At 45.8% G+C, this 21,627-nt stretch overlaps 1 protein-coding gene across 3 annotated transcripts in view; it reads right to left on the reverse strand.

The window, feature by feature from the left end:
* Positions 1–1,181: 1,181 nt before the first annotated feature.
* The window catches only part of POLR3C (RNA polymerase III subunit C), a 177,676-nt gene continuing 157,230 nt past the window's right edge, over positions 1,182–21,627 (reverse strand). For all 3 annotated transcript variants that reach the window (XM_069217943.1, XM_069217941.1, XM_069217942.1), the window contains 2 exons: positions 19,140–19,289; positions 1,182–1,432 (listed from right to left, as the gene is read on the reverse strand). In XM_069217943.1, coding sequence (XP_069074044.1) covers positions 1,351–1,432; positions 19,140–19,289 — 232 coding nt within the window. In that variant the 3' untranslated portion in view covers positions 1,182–1,350. The remainder of the gene's footprint in view (positions 1,433–19,139; positions 19,290–21,627) is intronic.

Here is a 21,627-nt window from a genome sequence, read left to right on the forward strand (position 1 = left end):
AATGAGATTCTGAGACCAATAAAACTACTGACTTGGCTTTCAGAGGCAGTGATATCAGAGAACAGTGCTGAGGCCCATTGTTGCTGTGTCAGTTGCAGAGCCGAAGGCTGTGTCTGTCGGACACTGTGCCGGGGCTGTAGCCAGTGGAGTCACGCTCGGTGTGGTTGGCATTGAAGCGAGGTCGAGTGGAGGCCAACTCGGATTCTCTGAGCCGGAAGGCACTTGAGGGGGAACCGGTGGGGTACCAAAATATATATACTTGGAACTATTGAGGCGTCGCAGAGGTCCTGGGAAAGTCAGGTTGCAGCAGGAGCAATTGCAGAATGGATTCTGAGTGGGGAGAATAACTTCATGTATCCAGAGCATTGCAAGGCTCAAAATGGTGTGAGTGGCGGAATAAAGGAGACCCGTGATCTGACCACCTGCACTTTTTCGCTTTCTTGTTCTTATCTGAACTCCTGGACTTCAAAGAGGAATGGTAGCAAGACTGGATCCAGGAGGAAGAATGTATCCACTTCTTCGATCTTGACTGAACCAGGCCTTGTTTGAATTCCTTTGAAGCTCTGTGACAGCAAGTTTGGCTTTCCGGCCGTGAATGAGCTTCTAATTCATATTTGATCAGCATTCACACGATGCAGTCTCATGCCTTGTGCCAAGGCACCAGTGACAGACATCAAGGTGTTTGTTACTGCCATCTGACAGTTGCCATTCCTGCAACATTTGAACACCATAGTTTTGGGACAAGACATGTCCCTTGCACGCCTAGTTTTTGAGGGAAAGAAAAATTGACAGAATTGGATGGTACTTTGGATCTGTACTGGAAAGCGAAGAAAGAAAGTAATTGACATCAGCCGAACCCAATGTCACATGCAAGACTGGGTGGGATGGATCCAACGCAGAGCTGCACGCCAACGCCCAACAACCTGTGATAGAATGGCTATCAAAATTCTACAGATACAGTCTGGGGCCTGAGGGGATTCACAAGGTAAAGAATACCCGGTTAGAAGTCTCTCTCAGAAACTCAAAATGAATGTGTCCCAGAACACATGGTGGATTAGGACGCTATCAATTTTCTTCTACTTCATATTTACTTGTTTGAGAAGATATACCATGTTATTTACAGACTCGGCATGTTCAGTAATTTACATCTTATGTTCTTCACAAAAGTATCTTCGTCACAATTATTTTAAAAAAAACAAAAGCCTACTTTATTCTATTTCAGAATGCATGTTCAAATCAGTAGGTAACTGTGGAACAAAATGGCAGCTTTCCAACCAACTCAAAAGCACTTTTCATGGAAGTCCAGTGAGTGCCAGCTCTACACATCAGTAGGTTTCTCTGTATCCAAATTCAAACTTTATTCTTTGTGGTGTCCACATAGGTTTCAAAAATAAATACGGTCTCGTCAACTTGATTTTCACTTGCATCCATCCTAGAAGAAAAGAGAAAGAGGTACTGAAACAATTAACATGGCTTTGCTGCTACTGACTGCATAATGCTCTAGATAAATTCTTCAATAACATACAAAAATGCTGTGCAGTACTGTATTTATCGGAACCAAATTTGAGAAAATACACTCAAGTGCCCTCCACACTGCCACCAAGCATAAGCCTTGCTTTTGGCATCTTTTTACAGCTGCTATAGGAATAACCAGCTTACACTGAAAGCAAATAACAGGGAGGTACACATGTAAAAGTTTGTATTTATTAATTGCAAATGAGCTACAGAACCAAAGTTGACTGCTAAAATGCCTTCCATCTAGTAGAGAAGCACAGATATCTGATAATATATGTAAAAATGGTTATTTCATTTAAGTACCAACTATTGCTAAATTACCCAGCACCTGTTGGCGGGTAGGACCTGCTTTGTATATGTGTGTAATTAACATGATTCTTGATTGATACATCAATTAATGTATTTGGTGAGGAACAATCACGGTCTCTCACTCCACACTCTTTGGACCACATTTTGTTCCACCTAGTCTAAGTGGGAAATGTAAACATTGCCACTGCTTTTGTCCTGTCTCCGCTCCTCACATTTCATTAACAGATCCATAAAATATCATGGTCAGGTCTGTATTCTATCCTTTTCAATGTATTGTTGGAACTCATTAATACGTGCAATTGACTATTATCTTTGGTCTTCTAGGGCAAAATATAAAGGATGGCAGGTAAATGAAAAATAAATCAATAACCAATGTAATTCTGCTGTGAGTATATTACGGCAAAGGTGCTAATTTTATTACAAGACCGGAGGCTAATATTATGCAGTCTTTTCTTGCTTTAATTTCAACAGCAGCCAAGAAGAAAAACTACATTTCCCAATAAAGTAAAAACTACAAAGTGACATCGCAATAGGAATATCCAATAGGACGTTGAATACAGCTATTAATATCTTGACTGCTAACAACAAGTCCTCTTTTATTGCTGCTCGCAGTCAAGATAAGTACTACCATTCTTCTTTTTAACAAATTATTTACATGTACATTTATTGTATTTGTTTATTGCTTATACGTGTTTTGGTTGCAGCTCTCAAACTGTATTCTAGCTTTGTTCGCGCTCACGCGCCGCTTCTTTTTATTCAAATCTCCTGCGCGTCTACTAACTGTAGTTTTTTCACCGTTGTAGACGCGTGCAGCCGGCGCTTCACCCTTACCTCGCGTGTGGCAGCCGGCGCTTTACTCTGCTCGCGTTCAGAGTTATTTCTGCTATTCTTCCAAAGCGTTTTGTTTCGGCCGTATTAACAGGCAGGAAACCTCTTCCCTGACGGCAGCGCCCCTGGGAGGGGCTTTTTCTTTCCGGGTACATTCTCCTTTGCTCGCATAGTTTTTTCCTTGAGTTTCTCCTCACGCCCACCCCTATTGCCACTCCCTGCCTTCACAGGCTGATTGTTTAACCCTTTATTTGCCAGAACAAATTAACTACTCCAGTTTTTCAGCTTACAGCTTTGCTTTTTTGTTCCTGTATATATTTTTTTCCTTCAGTATGTCTGGAGAAGAAGATTTCCAATTTTTGGAGGAAACTTTAAAGTCCTTGTAGGAAGTTGGCTCTGTATGCACTATTTCAAAGTAAGGAATAGTATGCACAGAGTGCAAGGGTTCCCCTTAGAGGTAAGATAGTGGCAAAAAGAGATAATACTAATTCTCTATTTTGTGGTAGTGTGGTCGAGCAGTAGGCTTATCAAAGGAGTAGTGTTAAGCATTTGTTGTACATACACACAGGCAATAAATGAGGAACACACACTCAGAGACAATTCCAGGCCAATAGGTTTTTGTATAGAAAAATATATTTTCTTAGTTTATTTTAAGAACCACAGGTTCAAATTCATATTCATATTCAAATGTAATATCTCATTTGAAAGGTATTGCAGGTAAGTACTTTAGGAACTTTGAATAATCACAATAGCATATATACTTTTTACATAAAATACATATAGCTATTTTAAAAGTGGACACAGTGCAATTTTCACAGTTCCTGGGGGAGGTAAAGTAATGTTAGTTCTGGCAGGTAAGTAAACCACCTACGGGGTTCAAATTGGGGTCCAAGGTAGCCCACCGTTGGGGGTTCAGAGCAACCCCAAAGTCACCACACCAGCAGCTCAGGGCCGGTCAGGTGCAGAGTTCAAAGTGGTGCCCAAAACACATAGGCTTCAATGGAGAAGGGGGTGCCCCGGTTCCAGTCTGCCAGCAGGTAAGTACCCGCGTCTTCAGAGGGCAGACCAGGGGGGTTGTGTAGGGCACCGGGGGGGAACACAAGTCCACACAGAAAGTACACCCTCAGCAGTGCGGGGGCGGCCGGGTGCAGTGTGCAAACAAGCGTCAGGTTTGTAATAGGAATCAATGGGAGACCAAGGGGTCTCTTCAGCGGTGCAGGCAGGCAAGGGGGGGCTCCTCGGGGTAGCCACCACCTGGGCAAGGGAGAGGGCCTCCTGGGGGTCACTCCTGCACTGGAGTTCCGATCCTTCAGGTCCTGGGGGCTGCGGGTGCAGGGTCTTTTCCAGGCGTCGGGATCTTAGAGTCAGGCAGTCGCGGTCAGGGGGAGCCTCGGGATTCCCTCTGCAGGCGTCGCTGTGGCGGCTCAGGGGGGACAACTTTGGTTACTCACAGTCTCGGAGTCGCCGGGGGGTCCTCCCTGTAGTGTTGTTTCTCCACCAGTCGAGTCGGGGTCGCCGTGTGCAGTGTTGCAAGTCTCACGCTTCTTGCGGGGATTGCAGGGGTCTTTAAATCTGCTCCTCTGGAAACAAAGTTGCAGTCTTTGTTGAACAGGGCCGCTGTTCTCGGGAGTTTCTTGGTCTTTTGGAAGCAGGGCAGTCCTCTGAGGATTCAGAGGTCGCTGGTCCTGGGGAAAGCGTCGCTGGAGCAGTTTTCTTCTGAAGGAGGGAGACAGGCCGGTAGGACTGGGGACAAAGCAGTTGGTGTCTCCGTCTTCTCTGCAGGGGTTTTTCAGCTCAGCAGTCCTCTTCTTCGTAAGTTGCAGGAATCTGATTTCCTAGGTTCAGGGGAGACCCTAAATACAGAATTTAGGGGGTGTTTAGGTCAGGGAGGGCAGTAGCCAATGGCTACTAGCCCTGAGGGTGGCTACACCCTCTTTGTGCCTCCTCCCAAGGGGAGGGGGTCACATTCCTATCCCTATTGGGGGGATCCTCCATCTGCAAGATGGAGGATTCCTAAAAGTCAGAGTCACTTCAGCTCAGGTTGCCTTAGGGGGCTGTCCTGACTGGCCAGTGACTCCTCCTTGTTTTTCTCATTATCTCCTCCGGCCTTGCTGCCAAAAGTGGGGCCGTGGCCGGAGGGGGCGGGCAACTCCACTAGCTGGAATGCCCTGTGGTGCTGGAACAAAGGGGGTGAGCCTTTGAGGCTCACCGCCAGGTGTTACAGCTCCTGCAAGGGGGAGGTGATAGCATCTCCACCCAGTGCAGGCTTTGTTACTAGCCACAGAGTGACAAAGGCACTCTCCCCACGTGGCCAGCAACATGTCTCGAGTGTGTCAGGCTGCTAAAACCAGTCAGCCTACACAGGTAGTTGGTTAAGGTTTCAGGGGGCACCTCTAAGGTGCCCTCTGGGGTGTATTTCACAATAAAATGTACACTGGCATCAGTGTGCATTTATTGTGCTGAGAAGTTTGATACCAAACTTCCCAGTTTTCAGTGTAGCCATTATGGTGCTGTGGAGTTCGTGTTTGACAGACTCCCAGACCATATACTCTTATGGCTACCCTGCACTTACAATGTCTAAGGTTTTGCTTAGACACTGTAGGGGCACAGTGCTCATGCACTGGTGCCCTCGCCTATGGTATAGTGCACCCTGCCTTAGGGCTGTAAGGCCTGCTAGAGGGGTGACTTATCTATACTGCATAGGCAGTGTGAAGTTGGCATGGCACCCTGAGGGGAGTGCCATGTCGACTTACTCGTTTTGTCCTCACCAGCACACACAAGCTGGCAAACAGTGTGTCTGTGCTGAGTGAGGGATCCCCAGGGTGGCATAAGATATGCTGCAGCCCTTAGAGACCTTCCCTGGCATCAGGGCCCTTGGTACCAGTTACAAGGGACTTACCTGGATGCCAGGGTGTGCCAATTGTGTAAACAAAAGTACAGGTTAGGGAAAGAACACTGGTGTTGGGGCCTGGTTAGCAGGCCTCAGCACACTTTCAAATCAAAACATAGCATCAGCAAAGGCAAAAAGTCAGGGGGTAACCATGCCAAGGAGGCATTTCCTTACACAACCCCCCCCCCCAAACGAAAGAGGATGAGACTAACCTTTCCCAAGAGAGTCTTCATTTTCTAAGTGGAAGAACCTGGAAAGGCCATCTGCATTGGCATGGGCAGTCCCAGGTCTGTGTTCCACTATAAAGTCCATTCCCTGTAGGGAGATGGACCACCTCAACAGTTTTGGATTTTCACCTTTCATTTGCATCAGCCATCTGAGAGGTCTGTGGTCAGTTTGAACTACAAAGTGAGTACCAAAGAGGTATGGTCTCAGCTTCTTCAGGGACCAAACCACAGCAAAGGCCTCCCTCTCAATGGCACTCCAACGCTGCTCCCTGGGGAGTAACCTCCTGCTAATGAAAGCAACAGGCTGGTCAAGGCCATCATCATTTGTTTGGGACAAAACTGTCCCTATCCCATGTTCAGAGGCATCTGTCTGCACAATGAACTGCTTGGAGTAATCTGGAGCTTTTAGAACTGGTGCTGTGCACATTGCTTGTTTCAGGGTGTCAAAGGCCTGTTGGCATTCTACAGTCCAGTTTACCTTCTTGGGCATTTTCTTGGAGGTGAGTTCTGTGAGGGCTGTCACTATGGATCCATATCCCTTCACAAACCTCCTATAGTACCCAGTCAAGCCAAGGAATGCCCTGACTTGAGTCTGGGTTTTTGGAGCTGCCCAGTCCAGAATAGTCTGGATCTTGGGCTGGAGTGGCTGAACTTGGCCTCCACCTACAAGGTGTCCCAAGTAAACCACAGTTCCCTGCCCTATCTGGCATTTGGATGCCTTGATAGAGAGGCCTGCTGATTGCAGAGCCTTCAAAACCTTCTTCAGGTGGACCAGGTGATCCTGCCAGTTGGAGCTAAAGACAGCAATATCATCAAGATAAGCTGCACTAAAGGACTCCAAGCCGGCAAAGACTTGATTCACCAACCTTTGGAAGGTGGCAGGGGCATTCTTTAAACCAAAGGGCATAACAGTAAACTGATAATGCCCATTAGGTGTGGAGAATGCTGTCTTTTCTTTTGCTCCAGGTGCCATTTTGATTTGCCAGTACCCTGCTGTTAAGTCAAAGGTACTTAAGAATTTGGCAGCACCTAATTTATCAATCAGTTCATTAGCTCTAGGAATGGGATGGGCATCTGTCTTGGTGACAGAATTGAGTCCTCTGTAGTCCACACAAAACCTCATCTCTCTCTTTCCATCTTTGGTGTGAGGTTTGGGGACTAAGACCACTGGGCTAGCCCCGGTGCTGTCAGAGTGCTCAATTACTCCCAATTCCAGCATCTTGTGGACTTCCACCTTGATGCTTTCCTTAACTTGGTCAGACTGTCTGAAAATATTTTTGACAGGCATGCTGTCTCCTGTGTCCACATCATGGGTACACAGGTGTGTCTGACCAGGGGTTAGGGAAAAGAGCTCAGCAAACTGCTGCAGGACCTTCCTACAGTCAGATTGCTGTTGGCTAGAGAGGGTGTCTGAATAGATCACTCCATCCACTGAGCCATCTTTAGGGTTTGATGAGAGGAGATCAGGGAGAGGTTCACTCTCAGCTTCCTGGTCCTCATCTGTTACCATCAACAGATTCACATCAGCCCTATCATGGAAGAGTTTTAGGCGGTTCACATTGATCACCCCTCTTGGGGGTCCTGCTAGTGCCTAGGTCCACCAGGTAGGTGACCTGACTCTTCTTCTCTAGCACTGGGTAAGGGCCACTCCATTTGTCCTGGAGTGCCCTGGGAGCCACAGGCTCCAAAACCCAGACTTTCTGCCCTGGTTGAAATTCAACCATTGCAGCCTTTTGGTCATACCAAAACTTCTGGAGCTGTTGGCTGGCCTCAAGGTTTTTACTAGCCTTTTCCATGTACTCTGCCATCCTGGAACGAAGGCCAAGTACATAGTCCACTATGTCTTGTTTAGGCCCATGAAGAGGTCTCTCCCAGCCTTCTTTCACAAGAGCTAGTGGTCCCCTTACAGGGTGGCCAAACAGAAGTTCAAAGGGTGAGAACCCTACTCCCTTCTGAGGCACCTCTGTAAGCGAAAAGCAGACATGGCAAGAGGACATCCCATCTCCTTTTGAGTTTTTCTGGGAGCCCCATTATCATGCCCTTTAATGTCTTGTTGAATCTCTCAACAAGGCCATTGGTTTGTGGATGATAGGGTGTAGTGAATTTATAAGTCACTCCACACTCATTCCACATGTGTTTCAGGTATGCTGACATGAAGTTGGTACCTCTGTCAGACACCACCTCCTTAGGGAAGCCCACTCTGGTAAAGATACCAATGAGGGCCTTGGCTACTGCAGGGGCAGTAGTCGACCTAAGGGGAATAGCTTCAGGATACCTAGTAGCATGATCCACTACTACTAGGATGTACATATTTCCTGAGGCTGGGGAGGTTCAAGTGGACCCACTATGTCCACACCCACTCTTTCAAAGGGGACCCCACCACTGGAAGTGGAATGAGGGGGGCCTTTGGATGTCCACCTGTCTTACCACTGGCTTGACAGGTGGTACAGGAGACACAAAACTCCTTAACTTTCTGGGACATGTTGGGCCAGTAGAAGTGGTTGACTAGTCTCTCCCACGTCTTGGTTTGTCCCAAATGCCCAGCAAGGGGAATATCATGGGCTAAGGTCAGTATGAACTCTCTGAACGCCTGAGGCACTACCACTCTCCTAGTGGCACCAGGTTTGGGATCTCTTGCCTCAGTGTACAGGAGCCCATCTTCCCAATAGACCCTATGTGTTCCAGTTTTCTTGCCATTGGACTCTTCAGCAGCTTGCTGCCTAAGGCCTTCAAGAGAGGGACAGGTTTCTTGCCCCTTACACAACTGCTCCCTTGAGGGTCCCCCTGGGCCTAAGAGCTCAACCTGATAAGGTTCTAACTCCATAGGCTCAGTTCCCTCAGAGGCCAGAACTTCTTCCTGAGAAGAGAGGTTCTCTTTTTGTTGTTGTGTTGCAGCTGGTTTCCCAGCTGACTTTCCTTTCCTCTTGGTAGGCTGGGCCCTTTTTCCAGACTCCAGCTCTACTTTTTCACCCTGAGCCTTGCACTGTGCCATTGTCTTGACACACACCAGTTCAGGGATACCCAGCATGGCTGCATGGGTTTTCAGTTCTACCTCAGCCCATGCTGAGGACTCCAGGTCATTTCCAAGCAAACAGTCTACTGGGATATTTGAGGAGACCACCACCTGTTTCAGGCCATTGACCCCTCCCCACCCTAAAGTTACCATAGCCATGGGATGTACTTTAGTTTGATTGTCAGCATTGGTGACTGGATAAGTTTGTCCAGCCAGGTATTGGCCAGGGGAAACCAGTTTCTCTGTCACCATGGTGACACTGGCACCTGTATCCCTCAGGCCTTCTACACTTGTCCCATTATTTAAGAGCTGCTGCCTGTATTTTTGCATGTTAGGAGGCCAGGCAGCCAGTGTGGCTAAATCCACCCCACCCTCAGAGACTAATGTAGCTTCAGTATGACACCTGATTTGCTCTGGGCACACTGTTGATCCCACTTGGAGACTAGCCATTCCAGTGATAGCTGGAGTGGAGTTAGAAGTGGTACTTTTCTTGGGACAGGCCTTGTCTCCAGTTTGGTGTCCAGGCTGATTACAGCTACGACACCAGGCCTTTTTGGGATCAAAGTTTTTACCCTTGTACCCAAAATTGTTTTGTGAAGAGGCTCTGGGTCCACCCTCCTGTGCAGGTTTTTGGGGGCCTGAAGAAGACTCTTTACTATTTTTGTTTTTGGATGTCTCAACACTCTTCCCCTGGGGAGGCTTTGTGACCCCTTTCTTTTGGTCACCCCCTGTGGAAGTCTTGGTCACCCTAGTCTTGACCCAATGGTCTGCCTTCTTTCCCAATTCTTGGGGAGAAATTGGTCCTAGGTCTACCAGATGCTGATGCAGTTTATCATTTGAACAATTACTTAATAGGTGTTCTTTCACAAATAAATTGTACAGCCCATCATAATTATTTACACCACTGCCTTGAATCCAACCATCCAGTGTTTTCACAGAGTAGTCCACAAAATCAGCCCAGGTCTGGGTCGAGGTTTTTTGAGCCCCCCTGAATCTAATTCTATACTCCTCAGTGGAGAATCCAAAGCCCTCAATCAGGGTTCCCTTCATGAGGACATAAGATTCTGCATCTTTTCCAGAGAGAGTGAGGAGTCTATCCCTACACTTTCCAGTGAACATTTCCCAAAGGAGAGCACCCCAGTGAGATTTGTTCACTTTTCTGGTTACACAAGCCCTCTCAAAAGCTGTGAACCATTTGGTGATGTCATCACCATCTTCATATTTAGTTACAATCCCTTTAGGGATTTTCAACATGTCAGGAGAATCTCTGACCCTAGTTATGTTGCTGCCACCATTGATGGGTCCTAGGCCCATCTCTTGTCTTTCCCTTTCTATGGCTAGGATCTGTCTTTCCAAAGCCAATCTTTTGGCAATCCTGGCTAACTGGATGTCCTCTTCAATGGAGTTATCCTCAGTGGTTTCAGATGTGCTGGTCCCTCCTGTGAGGGAAATAGCATCTCTGACTAGTATCTTTGGAGTCAGGGCTTGAGCAGCCCTGTTCTTCCTAAGTAGGACTGGAGGGGGGGGAATTCTCCTCCAAGTCACTATCTTCATCCTCTGTGTTGCCATCCTCAGAGGGGTTGGCTTTTTCAAACTCTGCCAAAAGCTCCTGGAGCTGTAGTTTGGAAGGTCTGAAGCCCATTGTAATTTTCTTTATTTTGCAGAGTGACCTTAGCTCCCTCATCTTAAGATGGAGGTAAGGTGTGAGGTCGAGTTCCTCCACATTCATCTCTGCACTAGACATTATGCTTCTAAAAGTTGGAATACTTTTTAAGAATCTAAAACTAGTTCTAGGTTCTAATTCAAACTTTCACAAAACTTTTAAACTCTAAAAGGAATGCTAAACAGGGACTAACAAGGCCCTAGCAGGACTTTTAAGAATTTAGAAAAATAGTTCAAATTGCAAAAATCAATTTCTAATGCCAATTTTTGGAATTTGTCGTGTGATCAGGTATTGGCTGAGTAGTCCAGCAAATGCAAAGTCTTGTACCCCACCGCTGATCCACCAATGTAGGAAGTTGGCTCTGTATGCACTATTTCAAAGTAAGGAATAGTATGCACAGAGTCCAAGGGTTCCCCTTAGAGGTAAGATAGTGGCAAAAAGAGATAATACTAATGCTCTATTTTGTGGTAGTGTGGTCGAGCAGTAGGCTTATCAAAGGAGTAGTGTTAAGCATTTGTTGTACATACACACAGGCAATAAATGAGGAACACACACTCGGAGACAATTCCAGGCCAATAGGTTTTTAGTATAGAAAAATATATTTTCTTAGTTTATTTTAAGAAACACAGCTTCAAATTCTACATGTAATATCTCATTTGAAAGGTATTGCAGGTAAGTACTTTAGGAACTTTGAATAATCACAATAGCATATGTACTTTTTACATAAAACACATATAGCTATTTTAAAAGTGGACACAGTGCAATTTTCACAGTTCCTGGGGGAGGTAAAGTAATGTTAGTTCTGGCAGGTAAGTAAACCACCTACGGGGTTCAAATTGGGGTCCAAGGTAGCCCACCGTTGGGGGTTCAGAGCAACCCCAAAGTCACCACACCAGCAGCTCAGGGCCGGTCAGGTGCAGAGTACAAAGTGGTGGCCAAAACGCATAGGCTTCAATGGAGAAGGGGGTGCCCCAGTTCCAGTCTGCCAGCAGGTAAGTACCCGCGTCTTCGGAGGGCAGACCAGGGGGGTTTTGTAGGGCACCGGGGGGGACACAAGTCCACACAGAAAGTACACCCTCAGCAGCGCGGGGGCGGCCGGGTGCAGTGTGCAAACAAGCGTCGGGTTTGTAATAGGAATCAATGGGAGACCAAGGGGTCTCTTCAGTGGTGCAGGCAGGCAAGGGGGGGGCTCCTCGGGGTAGCCACCACCTGGGCAAGGGAGAGGGCCTCCTGGGGGTCACTCCTGCACTGGAGTTCCGATCCTTCAGTTCCTGGGGGCTGCGGGTGCAGGGTTTTTTCCAGGCGTCGGGATCTTAGAGTCAGGCAGTCGCGGTCAGGGGGAGCCTCGGGATTCCCTCTGCAGGCGTTGCTGTGGGGGCTCAGGGGGGACAACTTTGGTTACTCACAGTCTCGGAGTCGCCGGGGGGTCCTCCCTGTAGCGTTGTTTCTCCACCAGTCGAGTCGGGGTCGCCGGGTGCAGTGTTGCAAGTCTCACGCTTCTTGCGGGGATTGCAGGGGTCTTTAAATCTGCTCCTCTGGAAACAAAGTTGCAGTCTTTGTTGAACAGGGCCGCTGTTCTCGGGAGGTTCTTGGTCTTTTGGAAGCAGGGCAGTCCTCTGAGGATTCAGAGGTCGCTGGTCCTGGGGAAAGCGTCACTGGAGCGGTTTTCTTCTGAAGGAGGGAGACAGACCGGTAGGACTGGGGCCAAAGCAGTTGGTGTCTCCGTCTTCTCTGCAGGGGTTTTTCAGCTCAGCAGTCTTCTTCGTAAGTTGCAGGAATCTGATTTCCTAGGTTCAGGGGAGCCCCTAAATACAGAATTTAGGGGTGTGTTTAGGTCAGGGAGGGTAGTAGAGAATGGCTACTAGCCCTGAGGGTGGCTACACCCTCTTTGTGCCTCCTCCCAAGGGGAGAGGGTCACATTCCTATCCCTATTGGGGGGATCCTCCATCTGCAAGATGGAGGATTCCTAAAAGTTAGAGTCACTTCATCTCAGGTTGCCTTAGGGGCTGTCCTGACTGGCCAGTTACTCCTCCTTGTTTTTCTCATTATCTCCTCCGGCCTTGCCGCCAAAAGTGGGGCCGTGGCCGGAGGGGGCGGGCAACTCCACTAGCTGGAATGCCCTGTGGTGCTGGAACAAAGGGGGTGAGCCTTTGAGGCTCACCGCCAGGTGTTACAGCTCCTGCAAGGGGGAGGTGATAGCATCTCCACCCAGTGCAGGCTTTGTTACTAGCCACAGAGTGACAAAGGCACTCTCCCCATGTGGCCAGCAAGATGTCTCGAGTGTGGCAGGCTGCTAAAACCAGTCAGCCTACACAGGTAGTTGGTTAAGGTTTCAGGGGGCACCTCTAAGGTGCCCTCTGGGGTGTATTTCACAATAAAATGTACACTGGCATCAGTGTGCATTCATTGTGCTGAGAAGTTTGATACCAAACTTCCCAGTTTTCAGTGTAGCCATTATGGTGCTGTGGAGTTCGTGTTTGATAGACTCCCAGACCATATACTCTAATGGCTACCCTGCACTTACAATGTCTAAGGTTTGGCTTAGACACTGTAGGGGCACAGTGCTCATGCACAGGTGCCCTCACCCATGGTATAGTGCACCCAGCCTTAGGGCTGTAAGGCCTGCTAGAGGGGTGACTTATCTATACTGCATAGGCAGTGTGAAGTTGGCATGGCACCCTGAGGGGAGTGCCATGTCGACTTACTCGTTTTGTCCTCACCAGCACACACAAGCTGGTAACCATGCCAAGGAGGCATTTCCTTACAGTCCTTTATTAAGGATTCTGTTCAACAGGCAGTTCCCCTCTCCATGGTGGACATATCAAAAAATTTAGAAGCCTCCTTTTCCAAAATTATTTCTGCTGCTGATATGCCTTCTACAAAAGGCAAGAAATGTGCGGCCACCCTTCCTGGGCATTCAAAAGGCCTTTCTCTTGGTCCTCCCACCCGAGAGGTATCTAAATCGGGAACCCCTTCCTCCCCTCTCCACATTACACATTTAAGAGACACTGATGATGATGATGACTCTCCTAGTCAAACAGACGATATGGACGGATCTTTGGATCCATATCTTTATGGGCCTCCGGAGAAAAGGCATAGAATTTCACCCATTGACGGTGGTGCCGCTCACCTTGTGTCTCAGATCTTGGTAGACCACTCTGGTGAACCCATGTTCGACCCTTCCTTAATGGTTCATCCAAACTCTAAGGAATGGTATCCTGCTGACCATGTGGCAGATTATGTCTCTTTTTACTTACGCCACTCTCTGGACAAGGTTACCAGAAATAAACTAAAATCTGAATGTCCCCGTCCCTCTTTACCCAACAATGTCACTGCTACCCCTGTAATTGATCCAAATATGCTCATGTTTTTTACCAAATTTGGGAAAGACCCTAAGAAAGGTGTGGATAGAGCCTGGTTGGGTTGCCAAGATAAGCTTTTGGAATTGGTGGTCCTCTCACCAGGATTTTCGATTTGGCTGAGGAGGCCAAAATAGACAAATATCCAGTAGAGCCTGTGGCTCTCTCTAACTGGTCGCAACGCGCTATTTGTATACTTGGGAATGCGAACACTCAATTGTCTATTGAAAGGAGGAAAAGTCTCCGCCTAAAGATCGATCCTAAACTGGCATCTTTGGCCTCTAAAGATGAGGGCCCTTCAGCTAAAGGTTTGTTATTTGGAGACTCCTTAATAAAGGAACTGGGCAAGTACGTCTCCACCTTCGCCACCCTGGACAAAGCTCATCTTTCTATTAAAAAGATATTTTCTTCACAGGTTTTTGCCAGGGCCGGCAAAGGCAGGAGTAGCTTTGACAGCCACGCCCTCAGAGGTCAATATATCAGTTGAGACTCCTACAACCAGCAGAATCAGCTTGATACCTACACAGGATACAAGCCACGCTTCTACCCCTGCCGTTCAAGAGGTTATCGAAACAGGGCTTATGTCAACAAAGGAGAACAGATTTCTGTTAAGTGTTTCCAATTCTGGCCTTCCTCCAGTAGGAGGCAGACTGGCTTTGTTTCAAGATTCATGGTTGTTTCTCACATCAGATCCCTGGATAATTCAATCCATTCAAGGTTACCTCTTAGAGTTTTATCAACCCCCAAGTCAGTCCCTTGTTCCTCTTCCCCTTTTTTCTCAAGAACAAAACCAACTTCTCCACAACGAAGTCCAGTCCCTCCTCACCAAACAAGCCATAGAAACAGTTCTGTTTGACTCTACGGGTTTTCTCAGTACCATTTTCCTGGTCCAAAAGAAAAATCAGAAGTTTCGACTAGTTCTGAACCTCACAAAGTTTAAGAATTTTGTGGTCTATTGACATTTCAAGATGGAGACTATCCTCCACCTCAGGGATGTTTTACTACGAAACGACTGGTTGGTCAGATTAGACCTTCAAGATGCTTATCTCATGGTATCTATTCATCCCTCACACAGAAAATTTCTTCAATTTCAATGGCAAAACTCTTTCTACCAATTCAAGGTTCTTCCTTTCGGGCTCTCTTCAGCCCCTTGGTGTTTCACCAAGACTCTCAAGCCTGTAGCGGCCTTTCTCCGCTCTCAAAGTGTCCGTCTGATTCTTTACCTAGACGATTTTCTCCTGATGGCACAAGACAAAGACCTTCTCCTTGTTCATCTACATTTGTGTCAAGATCTTCTACTCAAGTTGGGATTCCTCATCAACTTTCAGAAAATCAGCCATTGTTCCAACTCAAAAATTGGAACTTCTCGGTTTTCTCATAGACACTACTCTTTCAATTCTTCAACTTCCGCAGCACAAAGTATACTTAATCAAGAAAAAAAATTGTCAATCTCTGTCCCTTCCTCACATCTCCCTCAGAACTATAGCTCGTCTAGTGGGACTTCTCGCTTCCTCTATTCAAGCTATTTTCTCAAGTACTCTGCACTATCGCGCCCTCCAACGTCTGAAGATATGCCATCTTCACAGTGGCCTTGCCTATTCCGATCCACTTGTTCTAGACTCCGAGTCCAAAGAGGAGCTTCTATGGTGGCTGACTCATCTAGATACCTGGAACGGAAGAACTATCTTCTCTGCCGCCCCAGATCTTGTATTAGAATCTGATGCAAGTCAGACTGGTTGGGGCGCAAGATGTGGTCAGTTCTCGACTGGAGGCGCATGGTCTCTGAAGGAGTCCTTCTTGCACATAAACAGTTTAGAGATGCTTGCAGGTTCCTTTGCCATCCACTCCTTTACGAAGAACAAAGTAAGTTGCATCACTCTTAGGATGGACAACCTAACCGCCGTCAGATATATAAACCATCTAGGAGGCACCAGGTCCAAGATATTGTCTACTCTGGCAAAGCATCTCTGGGATTATGGTCGTCCTCGACAAATCTCAGTCAGAGCAGTTTACCTACCGGGCAATCTGAATACAGTTGCAGACTGCTATTCCAGACATCTTCACGATTCCAGCGATTGGCAGCTGCACACTTCAGTGTTCAATCATCTTATTTCCATCTTTGGCGGCATGTCCATAGGTCTTTTTGCTTCTCACCTCAATTCCCACATTCCTTCTTTTTTCAGTTGGAGACCGGATCCGCAGGCTCTTGCCATGGATGCTTTCCTTCAGATTTGGCCGTCATCTCTTCTTTACGCTTTTCCTCTCTTCCTTCTGATTCCTCGAGTCCTTGCACAAGCGAAGACAACAATCCACACTAGTTCTCATAACCACATTTTGGCAAGCTCAGCCTTGGTATTCAACTTTATTGGAACTAACAACTGACCGTCCGGTCTGGCTTCCTCATTTCCCCAACCTCCTTAGATCCCCAAGGGCGACAACACCACTTGGTCCTCGACAACTCCTTGGTTCTTCATTGCATGGAGGATTTCGGGTCGTCCTGGAGAACCCCAGGAATTTCGGAGGATGCTCTCAAACTCATCCAACAGTCCAGGGCCCCTGGTACCTCCAAGGCTTAAAAATCTGCATGGGCAATTTGGTGCAGCTGGTATATGGACAGGAATTCAGATCCCTTTTCAGCTGATGTAGTGTTGGTTGTGAACTTCCTTGCTTCCTTGGCCTCCCAGGGTAAGGCCTATCGCACTATCAACACTTACAGGTCTGCCATCTCTGCTGAACATCATAGAATCAATGGCAGACCGATTGGTGAACATTCTCTCATCTGTCAACTTTTAAAGGGAGTAAGATGGGATTTTCCTCCATCTCCTAAATATAATGTAATGTGGGATGTTAATTTAGTGTTGAGATTTTTTACGGCCTGGCCGGATAATGATTTCCTCTCTCTTAAGCAGCTTTCTGCAAAATTGACTATGCTTTTATGTCTGGTTTCCCTCAAACAAGTTTCGGATGTTAAAGCTTTGGATGTTACCTCCTTTTTCTTCTCTCCTCTTGGTGTTTCTTTTCAGGTTTGAAGACGTACTAAAACTAACTTGGCATCGGTTCATTACCCATTTTTTCCCTTTCAACCCAAATTGTGTGTTGGAAATTATCTAAAGAACTATGTGACTCGTACTGCAGATCTAAGATCATCTTTTGCCTTCCAATTACTTATTTTTTTCCAGAAACCTGTTTCTTCACCTACCCTAGCTCGTTGGGTCAAATGGATCATGTCTTTAGCTTGGATCAATGTGGATTCCTTTGGAGCCCATTCTGCCAGAGGGGCCATGGCCTCTCGGGCTTTCTGGGCCGGATCCTATTTACGGGCTATTCCTTAATCTGCAGACTGGTCTAATGAAAGCACATTTAGAACTTTTTACTGTAAACCAATTTCTCATGTTTCAGACTCTGTTATTGCTATGCTTTGAATATGCTTAATATGAGCCCCCGGTCTTGTAATAAAATTGAGATTTTCCTAGCCTTGGTGTCTGAAAGGCTAGATTTTATTAAAGACACGGGGGAGAGTATTATCCCGCCACTCGATTAACCCTTCCCTATTCCTTTTTTTCAGTTCCAACTCCCTCTTCGGCGTTGGCTCTTCCTAATCAACATGATGTTCTTCCATCAAGACAGGATTCTTTCTTGAATGGCTCCCCTTCCTGGGCTCCTGTCTATGCTCGCTAGCTTCAGGACTACTTTATTGAAATTTTTACGCTGATATCTATTTTTTATGTGATTTTGTTGGTTACTTCTCCTCTTTAGTTCTAGCATCAAGAAAAGAGGACTTGTTGTTTGCAGTAAAGATATTAATAGCTGTATTCAATGCCCTATTGGATATTCCCATTGCAATGTCACTTTGTAGTTTTTACTTTGTTGGGAAATGTAGTTTTTCTTCTTGGCTTCTGTTGAAATTAAAGCAAGAAAAGACTGAGTAATACTCGCCTCTGTGTCTTTAATAAAATCTAGTCTTTCAGACACCAAGGTTAGGAAAATCTCAATTGTGTCTTATTTGCAGCATCAGCAGAATCGCATATTTCCATGGTCATGCTTGCAATCCAGTTTTTGGTTGCCAAATTCCTGTTTTGTCGAAAACAGATTAATGGTCACACTAAATTGGGAGATTAGGTAAATGAGTTTAGGGTTAAATGAGAGAAAGAGAAGAGAGGGAGAAAAAGAGGGTTGAAACAACTAGGCAAAGAGTAGGGAGAAGAGCGAGAGAGACGCAGAGAGAGAAAGAGCATGCACATCTGCTTTTTTACTCCAGGTCACGGACAGTATCATCTGGGTTCTCAGAGGATAAATGATGTCTTACAGCTCAGCTATCCCTGTGCTCAATTTGCTGCTCCCAGAGGCAGACTACTGTTTGCTAGACTAGCAATTTTATAAGTTATGGACAAAGGGTCTTCCTGAAACCTGAACTGTTTGCTATTTAAAAAAAAAAAAAAAAAAACTAAAAGTGAGGGCTCTGCGATACCTCAAATCCTGCCTGTTATCAAATCACGTTACAGCGAACTTTTGACTACATTTAAGGAATTGTTACACTCTCAATAACCTAACTGGTGTTTGAAATCTCCCTTGCAGGTTCCTCTTTTATTTAAGTGGCTCTCATTTCTTCATCTGTTTTAAATGATGACATAAATCCAAGAAAAACACACAAAAAAAAATAAAACCAGACTCAGTAACACGGCTACCATTATTACCACCACTATAGACAAATGAACAAGAATAGGCAGTTGTGTTTGAGACACTTTAAATGGCTGTATGGGGGAAGCGTGCGCTCAGTGCATTTCGAGGTTCCACAATGAAAGTCTTGTTTGACGTGTGATGGCTAGGTAATTAAATACAGGGCTTTTGACTGACAGTCCTAAGAAGGACCCGTGAAAGTGCTCACGTTTTCACTTGTATATGAATTTTTTGTATTGTCTTCATCTCATTTTTTTTTTAAACTGATATTGCATTAGGTGTCAGGCGTTAAAAAAAACAACACTGCGAGGAACTTCAAAATGTGCTACCTCTGAGCCACTTAACTATAGGAAACAAAATCTGCTTTGATTACACAAGCTGTATACTTCCCACTTTGCTTCCTTGGTTCCAATGTCTTCGATTGGTTTGCGGAATGCATACTGTGAGCCATATAAAAGCTAACTCTAGAATCTGGTTGAGGGGATATGCTGAAACTGATGTTTGGTACACCTGTTTTATTGTTAGGTTTACAGAATAGTAGGGCTTTGTGCCATCTCACAAACATTTTTTGAACATGGAGCAATTTTCAAAGCAAACTTTACAAATGAGTGTGACACAATCTATGCTGTCAGGACACAGAGGTTTTACTTATACATACCGGTTCACATTGCGTTTGTGGGTCTCCAGTTGTTGACGCTCTGGGGCAGTGATCATCTCTTCAATTTCTTGTAGCTGAGCCTCCTCGGCACCTGTTGCTTGCATGGAAGCCAATATAGCTTCAATGCGCTGTGACTTCTCCAATAAACGCCTCCCAGGTAAAACAGCAACAATGCAAACAGCAAAGTGTTAAAGAGAAGCAAAAGGCAACATAGTTTCTTTCCTTTCAACAAAAGTCAATCAGATTAACCCAAATGTATACCACTTTCACATCAACAAGGTATAAACACAAATGAGGAGTTATGATGTAAATTATGGAGAAACTCACTGGGCTTAGCAGCTATTTCCTCTCACTATTTCTGAAAAAAATTCTATGCATTTTTAAATAATTTCTACAAAACTCGAAGGATGGTCAGTTCAACGTGTTCATGTTGTCTAGAACTGGAATCTGAATTAAGCTTCCAAGACTGGTATATGCTCTCAGTGCAATAATTTGTGTCCAAGATTGACATCAGCCTGTTCTGGTGCACGGTTAACGTTATTAAGCTGCAGAAGGTTAATAAGTGCAGTATGGACATTAACAATAACCCAGTTCAGTGGATGGATCATTTTTATAAAACATATACCCCCCCACCACTCTCACCACGTTAAATAATGTTCACACTTCCCTCTATCCCACTGATATAGTCTTCTCCTTATCAGTGGTAGTTGAGGAAATTACTGCTAGTCCAACCAATAAAGCCTTGGTGCCAAACGGCATGCCAATTGAGGCCTACAGATCTAAGTTGCCTTGTAGAGGTCATTACTTACTAGCTGTATTAACATTGTATGCACCTCTGGGTTCGTGAATTCTTTGAATTGCACCATTATTATTCGCATTTTTAAGAGGAGTAACCATGTGAAACCTAGTTGTTATCTGCCAATTTCGCTTTTGGACTACAGTGTGAAGGACATAGGTAGGGTTGTGTTTAATCGTTTGACTTCATGGATGGGCAAAAATAATACCCTCTCAAAGGTGCAGTATAGATTTTGTGAAGGTCTGGGTACCACGGAGCAATGTTTCAATCTCCACCTAATGGTTACTAAATATGGGATCCATCTACCCGGCCTTAATGGATCTCTTCTGCTCCTTCAACTTTGAGGAGCAATAGAAGCTCAGAGATATTTTGTTGAGCCTGGGGGTGGATCATAGCATTGCCACTTTTTTGCGTGCCATCCATTGTGACTTGGAATCTTTTGCAAGATATGGCATCAATGGTGAATGTACTGACCCCTTCAGTGTTTCTCAGGGTGTGGGACAGGGTTGTGTGCTTTCCCCAGTGCTCTTCGTATTGTATATAAATGCGCTTGCAGCCGCGCTGACTCAACAGGGCAGAGACATGCCCAGGGTTAAGAACATGCTGGGCCCTGTCCTACTGTATGCCAATTATACCACTTTGATGGCAAGAAACCCCAAAAGCCTAAAGACTCCACTGGACACCTTTGCTGAGTTTATGTCCAAATTAAATCTTGAAACTAACTATTCTAAAACCTTTGTCATGCCCTGCGGCCCTTCGCATAGCAAGTGCTGCAGGTTGGACCTACAAAGGAAACCTCTCAGCATCACATTTGACAACAAAGGCTTTTGAAGACTCTTCCTATCCAAGCGGATATTAAGGTTTTCCAATTCTGTAAGGCTTTTATTTAACTTGGGTTCTTCCATCAATAGCAAAACTGATTGGCCCCTTGCTAGAAATTTACAATAGAAAATGACATCCTGTTTAAATGTATGGCTCTAGGGTGTGGAGCTACTCAGATGTAAGATCACTGGAATTGGAGAACAGAGTGTGCTGACGACTGTTGGGCCTGCCTGCAAGTTCTCTAACTTTTCCTATTCAGGATGAGCTAGGACTCACTTATGTGGAGGACTATTAATTTGGCTCTATTGTTATTATGTTGTTCAGTTTGGAGGAATCCTTAAACGGCTCTAAAGAGGAATATCATCAAAGACAATCCTTTGATCATGGGCATCGATATCCCTGACTCCATATATTCAACTGTGTCCAATATGTTGGGCAGCCCCTCACTTTTCTCAACACCCAAATACTTAAATCTGAAGCACAAAGGTTGGCTTAATAGAAACTTCTTTTTTCTCAGAGGGGATGTAAGGAAATGCCTCCTTGGCATGGTTACCCCCTGACTTTTTGCCTTTGCTGATGCTAAGGTTTGATTTGAAAGTGTGCTGAGGCCTGCTAACCAGGCCCCAGCACCAGTGTTCTTTCCCTAACCTGTACTTTTGTTTTCACAATTGGCACACCCTGGCATCCAGGTAAGTCCCTTGTAACTGGTACCCCTGGTACCAAGGGCCCTGATGCCAGGGAAGGTCTCAAAGGGCTGCACTATGTCTTATATCACCCTGGGGACCCCTCACTCAGCACAGACACACTGCTTGCCAGCTTGTGTGTGCTGGTGAGGACAAAACGAGTAAGTCGACATGGCACTCCCCTCAG

Source organism: Pleurodeles waltl, chromosome 12 (genome assembly GCF_031143425.1).
Source record: "Pleurodeles waltl isolate 20211129_DDA chromosome 12, aPleWal1.hap1.20221129, whole genome shotgun sequence".
In the NCBI taxonomy this organism is placed as follows: domain Eukaryota; kingdom Metazoa; phylum Chordata; class Amphibia; order Caudata; family Salamandridae; genus Pleurodeles; species Pleurodeles waltl.